This window comes from Apteryx mantelli, chromosome Z (genome assembly GCF_036417845.1).
Source record: "Apteryx mantelli isolate bAptMan1 chromosome Z, bAptMan1.hap1, whole genome shotgun sequence".
NCBI lineage: Eukaryota > Metazoa > Chordata > Aves > Apterygiformes > Apterygidae > Apteryx > Apteryx mantelli.
The window spans coordinates 77,798,562-77,810,829 of NC_090020.1; the positions used below are offsets into that span (position 1 = coordinate 77,798,562).

At 46.4% G+C, this 12,268-nt stretch overlaps 1 protein-coding gene across 1 annotated transcript in view; it reads right to left on the minus strand.

Moving 5' to 3' along the window:
• Positions 1 to 948: 948 nt before the first annotated feature.
• Positions 949 to 12,268, minus strand: part of UBE2R2 (ubiquitin conjugating enzyme E2 R2) — a 56,064-nt gene continuing 44,744 nt past the window's right edge. The window contains exons 3-5 of the mRNA XM_067316686.1: positions 11,259 to 11,356; positions 6,003 to 6,137; positions 949 to 4,508 (exon numbers count right to left, since the gene is read on the minus strand). Coding sequence (XP_067172787.1) covers positions 4,289 to 4,508; positions 6,003 to 6,137; positions 11,259 to 11,356 — 453 coding nt within the window. The 3' untranslated portion in view covers positions 949 to 4,288. The remainder of the gene's footprint in view (positions 4,509 to 6,002; positions 6,138 to 11,258; positions 11,357 to 12,268) is intronic.

A 12,268-nucleotide genomic window follows, 5' to 3' on the forward strand; every position in this document is an offset into this window, starting at 1 on the left:
GGTCTCCAGGCCGTTACAAGCAACTCTTACCCAATCCTGAGGGAACAGAGACTTTAACCTCTCAGTCCCCTTTCTCTGGGATTGAGAGTCCTCAAAGAATTTTTCTCCGAAATGCAGTAGCCTTTCGTACAGCACTGCCGTCAAGCATGACTGCTCAGGCAGCAAACAAGTTTAATGCAGCAGTAGCTGCATCGCTAACTAACTACCTCTGCCAAGTGCATCGAGCACAGCTCAGATACAACAGGGCTTGTTCCTGCTAATTTTAGCCCAGCTGCAGCATTCACTCACTGCAGAAAACCCTCCTCAAATATCCAGCTTGCGGGGAACAGCATGGTAGCAGGAGGTGGGTTTCCTTGCAGCATTGAGAAAGAAGATATGCCCTAGATTCATCCTACAGCAGACTTACTGCTATACAAGCTCAGACACCCCCCCCCCCCCAATGCCAGGCCTCCAACAGCCCCCCTACTCTGTCCTTAAGGGCTCTTTCCCTTACCGAAAGGCCCCTACAGCAGCTTGTCTAACAAACACCACACTGTGTTAGACAAAGCACAGTCCTCGTCTCAGCTGCAGCTTGGCCCTAAGTCCTGCTTCTGGTCGGCAAGAACATCATGAAATATCAGGGAGGTCAAACATCTCAAACTCTTAGCCCCCCCTCCCCCCCCTTAAGGCTTGTGAAGACTGTACAGCACAGCAAGGGCCTCATGGCATTTTGCAAAGGTACTTCTCTAGAGCACTTTGTTCTTTATTCTAGTGGAGAACAAGGCAGCTTAGAAAAACCAGCTTTATTTTTCCCCTAACCTTTTATATATCTCTATATATATGCATGATACTGGAGATGCTCTGAAAGATCAATATGCAGGACTTGCTTCTAAATAGCTGTTATTCAAAGCTTTAAATAACCCATGCAAATAAACCAGCTCAATTAACAGGGAAGTAACAATACAGGGCTATTTTCATTTCACATTTTTATTAGTAGACAGATGTGCAGAAAAGACAAAATATAACTACTGAAGGGGAAGACAACACAAAAATGCATCAGTTAATTCTTTCTGGTAAATTATACTGAAGAAAAAAAACAAAACAAAACATCTGGGATTTCAGCTAAGAAAACTACTAAGAAATCTAGTGTACCCTGCTGGTTTCAGAATGGTTGAAAACTGCATTTGAATGGGGTTGTAGTTGCAAATGTAAACGCTAATATTGGTTGAGACAGGAGAAAGGGGATAAGAAAACCAGAATACACAGATCAGGTAAACATTTTTCCTCAATCTCTTAAATATTAAGCTTCAAAAAACTCATACTTCAGTTTGTATCTCAAAAAAGGAAACCAGCAAGTCAACAAGCAATGACACTGCAAGGGACAGTGGGGAAGAGAAATTAGTCTGGTTAATGTAGGAGCTCTCAAAATAGGGGGTGTTTTTTTTGTTTTTTTGTTTTGCCTTTAAAAAAAAAGGGTAAAACAGAAGAGTCATGATAATGCATCTTACAACACCAAGCTTGAAAATACAAGTCACTGGAGAGTATACAGTGAAGACGGTCAAAAGTACAAGGGAAATCCTGAAAGATGCAGTATCCTCATTTCAAACCATGTCATCAGCACAGTCAGTGTTGCAATACTCTGCCCATTCCCTTCCCTCCACCCCCACCACAAAAAGCTGTAGGTTGGTTTCCCTGCAAGACGCAAGCTGCCCAAGAGGCAGGGGTTACTGTCCTAAGACCAGTCCTGCAGCGAGGAGTCCCAGGGAAAGGCCTGGGTCTTGCCCTCTGATCGCATCCCATACGTTCCTGCTTGCTGAAGCTGCTGCTCCCCGTGCGGGGCTGGATTGGAGCTGCTGGCCTGGCAGGTCCACGCTGTCCCCACACAGGATAGCCAGATGCACTTGAGCCCCAGCTGCTGGCTCTGGAAAAAGTGCTAGAGGCCAAGTCACTCCTTCCCGGAAGGACGAGGAGGACAAGCAAAGCCACACGGGCGTTATGAAAGCTGCACATGCCAGACGGTTCAGGAGAGGTCCAGCTACCTCCAAAGGTAACATGCAAGCAGGAGAGCAGACCCTCTCAGGGAGCACTAAGGGACAAGACACCAGCACTTCGGCTGCCTTTATTCCACACGGTACAGCAGGACATATTTTACAGGCATGCTGTGGGGCAAGAAGGAGCAGGGCCCACCTGCAAGGCAGCCACAGCACTTCACCCGGCAACTGCTTCTGCTGCAGCGAGTCCCAACCCCAGTAACATTGCAAACACACCTGCCTCGCTCACTTCAGCGAATGGATCTGAACACTACAAAAAGCACTGCCAGCCCCTCCTCCCTGCTCCCCAAGGGGCTGCCGTCCCCTCCTCTCCCTGAAGGCAGTGGGCTGAGCTGAGAGCTTGCACACTCACAGCCTGCTCACTGCCCCGGGGACACTTCTGCAGTCCAACAGGCAGAACCACCACACCAAGAGCAACCAGGAGACCCCATCACACAAAGTTTGCTCCCACCAAAGCACCACTTTGGGGACCACAGCTGGTGACGTACCGTTGAAAACCCTGAGATAAGAAGGGAGGCGCAGCCAAATGCTTGAGCCAGCAGCTCTTACCAGGGTAGCTTCCTCTGTACCTGTGGGAATGGAGGCACTCACCCAAGCAGGGACAGCACCTAGGCTCTGACTCATTCATCTAAGAGTTCCTTGAAGTGCCAGGGCTCAGCACACTAAGGCAGGACTGGCTGCTGATCAAGGTATCATCCTAAAGGTGAACTCAGGCCACTGCACTGCAGCCAAATGAGCACACTGCAAAGGGTTTAGGGTGCTGAGGGACTGAGTAATCAGGTTCTGCAGAAAAGAGCATGCAGGATCCCCCTTCCCCAAGAGGGAAGGGAGACTAAGATTTGCTAAGAGCTCCCAGGAACATGCAGGAGGCCAAGCTCGGTGTGCTGGCTGAAGCACACTGCTAAATAGCCTGTCAAACCCTACCGCTGGCCTCTTCCAGCCTTAGATCTTCACACCCCTTTCACCTGTGGGGCTGCAGGACCTCCTTGCCCAGCACCCCAGCCAGCAGGCAGCAGGAGAGCGCAGCACACACCCCTCTGCCCCATGCCATGAGCACAGCTGGGGTCTGACCAGTGCCTGCGGCAGGGAGAGCAGCCTGGCGTTCCCAGCTCTGGGGCAGGCACCGTCGAAAGGAGCTTTGACTCCTGCCTAGCCCCCAGAGCCCACGGGCAGCACAGCTAGAGCAGGACTGCGTTTGCCACCTCACGACCTATGTGCGCAGCAGAAAAGGCTCAGGCGGGCGCTGGACTGGAGCTGCAGGAAGCAAGGGCTGCTAGCGAGCATTGGGGCAGGAGCTGGAGCACCTACTGGTCTCTCCCACTTCCAAAGACAAGGTCAGGATGAGCGCTGGCCAAAACAGCCTGCCGTTGCCCCTAGGGAGGCCCAGGTGGCAGCAGGAAGCACGTCTGTCTCCTCCCTTCAGAGAGGGGCAGCTGGCAGCGGATATTGGCAGCACTGCAAAACTGAACGGTACTTTTCCGACCCCAACCTCGTCTGAAAAAAATAAAATAAAAATAAATAGCAACCCAGGGCTCAGTTGTACAGACGTGAAGTGTTAAGTGTTTATTTTAGGGTTCATATCACAAGCCTTTTTCAGAGACAAAGTTGATTGGGCCCTCTGAGGCTCCAAGGGCCAGCTATTTCCTAACTTGAGCAGGCTGAAAAGGAATACTGTACCTTTCAGTAACATCCCATCAAGCTCAACACACAGTAGCTTTACACTCTCCGCCCCACACCTTAAAAAGGAAAAGCCACCACCACAAGGCTAAACGAATGTACACACGCTATTATTGTAAATGGAGCAGCTAAACCTTGGCAATTTGCTTTGTGTGGATTTTTTTCTTCCCAGTAAATGCAGCACTTGAGCTCCCAAAAACCCAGCTTCCAATGGGTTTGTTCCAGCTTTAAATACATTAAACATCTCAATGCAAGACTGTATTTAATTCAAAAATCTAAACGCGAGCAAACCTGTTTCGCTGTGAGCGTTTCGTAGAGAAGTGAAAAGGGGAGTTTCTTTTTTAAAAAGAAATCATAATACAGTGATGAAAGGGTTAAGAATGCAAGAATTCAGACATTCTGTGGAGGGTCTCTAAGAGGTCCATAAAAAAGGAGCAAACAGATCCATACAACAGGAGACAGCAGGAGACAAAAGTTTGTTGATCCCCCCCCCACACTTTTTTGCTGGACTGCTGCTAGGTTACCGCTGCTCCCTTCTGGCCTGAGTCGGCAGGGCAGTACAGGGGCATAGAGGGAGCAGGTCACGACTCCTCATTGCCAGAATCGTCGTCATCGTAACAGTCGGCATCTTCCTCCTCCTCGTCTTCGTCGTCAATGTCGTCATCATACAAGTCGTCGTAAAGCAAATCCGAACTGTTGTCATTGGAAGGCACTTTAGTTTTGATGCAGTACTCTGCCAGCGTAGTGGGGACCTTCACGCCATCCTTCTCTGCCTCAGCTTTAGTAGCCAAAACCTGTTTCCTGCGGGAAGGAGGACAGAGCAACATGACCAGGGCTGTGTGCCAGCTGCAGCACAGCTCCACTCTCCAACTCCCTGTACTCGCAGCTATCCCTCAACGCCCCCAACCAAACACTCCTGGCAGCTCAGAGTCAGGACAGTTACTTCAACCACTGCTAATGCTTGACTGAAGCATCACAAATGGTACTACAAACAGATTTAGTTCCCACAGCCCTGGGTTTGGGAGTACTCCAAGTTTGCTTGCAGCATGCACACTGTCTGCAGCACAGGAAATCACTTATTCCGCAGGCTTCTGTATTAGACCTGCCAGAGTTCAGAGCGAGTTTCACTACATTAGCTGCCTTGCCGTAGAAGGGATGTTCAGGGGTTTCCCCAAGATGAGTTATCTGAGGTGGCTTTGGAGATGCTATACACAGCCTTCTCCACCGCTGACAACTACCCCAGTATGCTCAGAGCTGAGCTTTCCACGAGCATTTGGCACCTCTCTGCTCCCCCTGGAGAGCACACGGCTGCACCCCAGGACACAGCTGTAACCCAAGGCTGTCTGGGGGCTGACAGGATACAGGAGTTTCCTGTTGCTTCAGGACAGAGGCTCTGGCTGGTGCCTCCAGGCAGCGCCTGGGTTATGAACTGTTGCTCATGTGTGCTCGTTTTCCAGCAGCGAAGGAGCAGATGGCAGCCCGTCCCTTCACCCCCCTCCTGCCTGCTCTTCAGGAACAGTCTGCGACACTATGGTTTTGCAATAAATCCAGCTCCACGGAAGCCAATGCAGCTTGAGGGGACTAAGATAATCTCCCAACGAGGGTCCTTGCACAGCTCAGGCCAGCGACTGACAACCCGGCTTAGCTCCAACAACAGGTATTCTGCATGCCCAACAGCTGTGCCAATGCAGATGTGGTCTTTTGCCAGGCAAGTATGACAGAAGTCATGCTGCAGTAAGGGCCACTCATTTGTGGTTCCACAGCCACACTGGCTAAAATTTACGTTGCCTTCCAACAGCACCTGATAAGCCATCAACTTCTGAGCAAAGGACAGTCAAGACTGAACAGTGCTTCAAGCTAATCAAACCCAGCTTCACAATTCTTGCCAAATCCTGCCGATATTCCTTCAAACTGAAAGGACAAGACTACGATTCACGAGTGCATTAAGCATGGAATCACATCCCAAGCAATGCAGGCAGTGCTTGAAGGCAAGCAGTGACTTCGACTGGGATTTACTAGCAGCCAGTAGACTTTGCAGCGCATCATGCCAGATTAGTCTGAAGAAAAGACCAATTCAAAGACAGATCAGCCTTGTCCTTCTGTTCTAGAAGTTTGTGCCACTTCTCTACTGAAAAACCTACCGGGACCAGAAACCAAGACTTGGAATAAGACTGCAAGATTTAATTTCCAAAGAAGCAACTACAGTGAGAATTTGGTTTCAGCAAATTCTGCAAGCAACCTGCTTTGCAGGACTCAAAGCAGGGGACTGGTAGCATCACACACAGCAGAACTTACCTAATGATTTCAGCATACTCCTTGTCTTTTCCTTTACTGTCCCTCCATTTCCTGAACATCACTGATGCATCCACATTGGCAGGAGAGAATGTGTTGGGCTCATTAAGCAAAGAGATTACACTCAGTAAGATAGTCCTGGAAAAGGTAACCACAAAAGCAGAGTCAGAGCTAAGCATTCATGAATTCTGGGTACCAGTGAATCCTTTAGGTGATACATCAGAAACTTTAAGGCCAAAACTTAAGCTAAGGATAACTGAACCAATAGCTGAAATGAGAGCAGGTATTTATACTGATGGCCAGGCACTGAAGTTCACAGGGAAGGTGACATGATACAAACTGTCAAGGATCTAATTTTACTACAGACAGAATAGCAATGCACTTCAGAGCACATCAGAAAGCTCTTTCCCCCTGGATGAGCTAGAAGATTTGTGTTCTCACAGCACCTCTGCAGACCTGACTAAAGGATACTTCTGGTTTGGAAGTGCTTTTGCACAGATTAAGAACCACAGTTCAGAAAGTCATTCAGCTGCCATGCCCAAGTGTTCCCACCCAGACAAAACTGCAGTGGCCATCCCTTTGCTATCCGACCCAAAATCTCCAATTCTAGCCAGCTAGAAGAGAGGAGAGAGGGGAAAATAAGCAGGTGGAAAGGGGACACAAAGCCAAGTGTACTCTTGCACCTGGCCCATCAGTTCTATCCACGTGTTTGGGATGGGGCAGGCAGAGCTCAGATGAGTCCAGAATCCAACTCGTCCATGCTGCCTGTGGATGGTACAGGGTTGGGAACGTGCTTGGTGAGCCTGCTCCTTGTGACTCTCAGCTTCTCAGCACAAAGCCAGGGCATTTGCCCACCCCAGCATAGCAAGGGGGACCACTAAGACCCAAGGCTCTCAAATCAGGCTGCACTGCCTTCTCTGCCCAGTTGCGTGCTAGGAGGCTGGTGCTGCGGCTAGGTATCAGCTCTCCTCAGACCTTGGCCTGTGCACCTCTCAGTACACTGCAGCAGCATGTGAACATGGCAATGGGAAGACAATACAAATGTTTTTCAATACCCAGGCAAACGATCAAGGGCCCAGCAGGATTTGGCTGCTGGTACTCAGCAAAACCAGCAGGAGCCAGTCACATAACCCCTGGCAGACAGACAACTTTCCTGGTTTTCTAGCAACAGCATGGAGCTAGCTGCACTCCTCTACAAGTGTTTACTGAGAGCAAACAACACTTACCTTACCCAGAACTTTTTCCTGCTTTTCCTACAACCCTCAGCATTTCAGAGCTTCTGCCCTTTGGTGCTCACATGTTGCCATGAGAGGCACAAGCACAAAACTCAAGAGCAGGCCACATTTGGCAGCTCTGCACACCCTGCATGCCTTGACAATGGCTTCATATCCTGAGGGTGTCCCACTGGCAAAAGCTTTAGAAGTTAAATGGAAGGAAAGAACACAGACAAATAATAGGTCTTGAAATACAGCACTACATAGAAACTGCCCTGAAGAGCTTGATTATTAAAAGGAGACTACAGTCTCAACCGTACTTACACTGATTTAGAGATGCATGCAGAGCAGTATGTGCTAAGTACATCTAACATATCTGGGATACAATTCCAGGAAACACTTGGTTACTTGGATGGTTAGTTTCTTGAAAAGTTTTTGAATTAAATGCTTATGCCCAGACTGTTCAGCACAGCTATCAGGACAGTCTTCTAGAGTTTATTTTCCAAATGTTATAATTCAGTAGGAAAGAAGAATGATAGCTCTGGAGAAAGCTGGTCAGACTGGAATGACGGGCAAAAGAAAGATTCTCCTTCACTTCATCCATCTCAAGGATTTTTTTTAAAAGCATCTGATTCTTAGCAAACATGCTATAAAGCCAGCATGTCAGCTCCAGTAGTATTACAGCAGTTTCACTGTAGAGCAGGGACAGCCTAGGGAAGGCCCAGGGCAGGAGTTAGTATCAAGGTTTAGCATCTGCTCTACCACGCTTCCATTGGTGATGTGATGACAAGCCTGTTTCCACTCTGGTGCCCCAGACTTCAAAATTAACGCAAAGCCACTTAAATGCATCACCAAGGTAACTGGCTGTCAGAGGTGAGGCTCTCTGCACTGTTCATTTATGGAATTGATTTGACACATTAATCAGGATTGTTGATATCCCAAGAACTGGGCACCTCACTGATTCAAACCCTGCTTTTGTGGGTGGGTAGATAAGGTACTCCAGCACAGGAAGGATCCCAGCACGTGGGATCCAACAGGCCCAAAATCACAGAAGAGCTTGACTGAAAACATCTTCAGCACTGAACACTAACCACACTGACTGGACACAAACCGACCTTCGCAATATTCTTGAGGATCTGTTTCTCACTCAGGCTAGATACATGCCTGGATGTCTGGACGACAAGTGGGGATTTCAAACCTCCCTTCTGTTTTCTCACCTTCATCCCTCCCCATTCTGGGGAGCAGTCACCCTGTCAGCTGTACCCTATCAACTGTCATGCCATTTTGCTTTAAATATTTACAGTGCTGCTGTCTTCATCGGAACTAGTCACTCTAGATCCCTTTATCATCAGTGAAGCGAAACCAGCAAGTTCAAGGAATCAGACCTGTTCAGTGCCTGTTTCCCTCCATGTATCAACAGAAGGAGACGACAAGCTCAGATGGATGAATTTCATCTAAACCAACACAGACATTTAGGTAGGCTGAAGTTTAGGGGCTCCCAGCCAATGCAGCCTGTTATACCCTGGTGAAAAGAATTTTGTTCTAGCTTTAATCCACATTGTGACTTTTCACAGCCATCTCCAGACGTAGGTGTAGATTTGGCCTAGCACATTTTTACTCTCCAAAGTGAAGGGACTTGGCTTGGACTACACTGACAGTGACATTTGATCTGGACAGTGCTCTGCAACCAGTTCAATGCACTAAGTCAGCCAGAAAGCCAACAAAAATGGGCACCCTCAGGAAGCAAAATGATAGCAAGTCTGGCAGCATCACTTGGCTCCACAAAGTGTCAGTGTACCAACATCTTAAGTATTGTGCTCAGTTCTGGCCTGTGCACCTTGAAGAACATAGTGAAACCAATGAAGATAGAGAAGGGCATATAAAACTATCAAAGAGCTTCAACTCCTAAGCCCTGCCACCACTTTCTCAGCTCTATGGGACTCGGGACACAGAAAAGGGAAGACAAAGTGTTCTCTGCTACACAGATCACAGCTGCATGCTTGACATCTTGCCAGTTGCTAGTAATATTTACTTATTCCCAACTTCTCTTTACAAAAGAAAAAATGAGTATGCTCAATACCTTTAGCAGTAGAAAAGGAGTTGATCTCAAAGTTGAAGAATGGTTCCCCCTCCCTGACACCTATACCATGATAGTCTATAGTAAATTGTCAACTAATTAGCCAGCAGGGATTACAAAATTCAGCAGCTGAAGAGAACTCCTAGGTTGTGCATGCAGCCCATAACAGATGACTGTGCTCCCCTCGCACATCTTCCAGTCATGCTGCCTCCTATCTGATAAACTCTGGAGCCTTGTGAAGCCAGGGAGGACCCCAGCAGGAAGCATTTCTGCATTGCACTTAGCCCAAAGGATGTTACTGGCAGTGGGCTAACAGTTAAGTTTTATCTGTGCCTGCTGATATATCTGAGGAACGTTTTTTCCCCCCCGAAATGTCATTCTTAAGCCTAAAACATTCCATGAGAGTAAGTGCCAAAGAATGCACCAAAGTAAGGAGAAGCAGAAATAGGAAAGTTAGCAAGATGAGAAGCTTCAAGCTTTCAGGGCTCTATTCAAAGTATTTACAAGATCTAAACAATCTATATCCTAAGCTGCTTCATAACTGTGAATGCAAGCTTGCCAGCTAGTCCTAACAACTGGAGCAGATTATTATGTCAAATGTAACAAAACAAATTTAATAGCCATATGAGCAGTGGGACAGGTAAACACAGCTCAGCAATATAAACGTCAAAATTGCATTTAAGTTTTTTCTGTTTTGTTTTTTTGTTTTTTTAAAACCTGGAGTAGAACTTTTCAGAGGCTGCTTCTTACTCCCTCGTACTTGAGACGGGTTGGAAAACGACCGCCTTTAACTTTTAACTCCCTACACTCCAGAACTTCATGCAACTAAGACACATCATTTCTTGAGCCTTTTTAAACCTTGAAGTAGCACACTCCAGGAGCGAATATCAGTTGTTATAATTTGCTGACTGTTACCTTTTCTAGTTTCCTGCCACATTAGTTCTGGCTCAGCACTTTGCAGCGTGTGTTACAATCCTATTCCAAGGGTCAAGAATCCAATAAATCCCCCTTGCTAGACCTCTGCTTTGACAAAGGCTCTTTTCAAATGAGTGTTATCAAACCAAATTAGATAGAAGCAGAATCGAGCTATCAGACAACCCTTTTCAGATCCCTCTTATGGGCTGAGATTCCTAGCTTGATTTACCAATTAAAAATGGGGGTTTAGAGCTGGGGACCACCATCTAATAAATCACTCTGAAAAGTAGTAGAATTCTCATGTAATAACCGAAAAATCTGAAGTAGAGGCAATTATTTTAACCTTATCTGGATAATGGATCAGAGTTAGAACAGGACAATAGTTTACTCCAACTTCCCCCCCCCCCACTATGTCACTATTCCTGCTGCACAAGTCAATGATTTGCTGTTTGATACTACTTTTATCAGTTGTTTATTAGAGATGTCTTGCAATGGGAATGAAATTCATAGCTGAGACATTTCAGAGAAATAGGTTAGTCTTGAATGCCTCTGGTACCTTGTGATTCCTTCTGGTTTTGGCAGTGAAAGAAAACTACCTGACTGTTCAGGACACCATACTGCATGGTAGGAAATAGGGACAAGTATTGGAAGGCAAGTATTAGGTTGGATTATGCAAAAAGTTATTCTTACTGGGCCTGAATACTCAAAAATATTCTTTTCACTAATCCTATCTTAGAGGAGTTTGATTAACTTAAATGTAAAATAACATGGACTGGAAAAGACTACAACATTTGAGATAATTTGCTTTGAGAACATGAAAAACTGCAAACAGGACAGAAGTCTGCATTGTTAGTCCAGCCTCAGAACACACAGCACTGCAGGATCTAAAGAGGCAACTGAGGAAGTCTGGCTTCTACCTGACTCAAGCCCTAAAGCCCCCAAAGTCTTAAATTCCCTTCCACATCTTTTTCCACCATAGCCTTTACTCTAGGAAGGAGAGAGATGACAGGCCTTTGAGGTAACTGTTGTGCGTCACCAGCTCCACGCTTTTACCTGACATTTTGGGTAGGGTTCCACCTCTCAGATGGCAGCTCTCCACTTTGTGGATCATCTACAGGTGGGTGAAGAATTGAAATACATACATCTCCATTCTGCAAGATAAAAATGAAAGTTGAATATAGGCTTGCTTGAGGTAAGATCTGATGACTTTTACCACTTTGGCTATGTTCTCAGCAAATTAACTGTGTGCATACAGAAGCCCTCAAATACCAGCAAATATACGGAAGTGCTGGAAACAGCTCTCAGTTCTTCCTAGGTCTGTTGTATTTATAGGCTCAAAAGCTTCCCTTTCCTAAAAGCAGAACTGGTCTGCAAACAGGTACAAAACAATCTGAGGTCAAGAGGTTTAAAAAAATGTAGCAAAGCAAACAAAAATAGTAAAAAAAAAAAAAAAAAAAAAAAAAAAAAAAAAAAAGAGAGTCGCATAGAGCTAAATTGGTCTCTAGATTGCAAGTGTTACAACAATGACAGAAGTGCTGTAGTCACATGAGACCTAAAGTAGGGTTAAAAACTTTTTTTTCCCCCAGCGGTAACTGAGTTAGCTACAGGAATCTTTAAATGCAAGGGTTTAGCACTCTACACTAGCCCAGCTATCAAAGCAATACCTCTCCTGGGACGCAAGAAGGTTGAACAGATGGTGAGGGGCAGGCTTAAGCTGCTTCCCCCTTAGACACAGTTGTTCGAAATATCAGGTGAAAAAGCAGGAGATGCTCTCTGAGGGTTTCACTAAAAATTCATTCCAGCATGCAAGAGGAAGAATATTCTGGCAGCATATGGAAGCCATACAGACACATAATCCTCAATCTGTGTCTTACTTACCAGTGTTATAGCCTGAATATAGATTTAAAGCTTCATAATGCCTTCCATTTATAAACACTTCAAGAAGCCTGTAACACCAATTCTCTATCAGTAACAGCACTCTGGGATGCAATTACTGCGTAGGAGTACTGTAGCAGTATTCCTTATGGCCAGTATCTTCCACTGAAGCCAACTCCAGTGGTTCC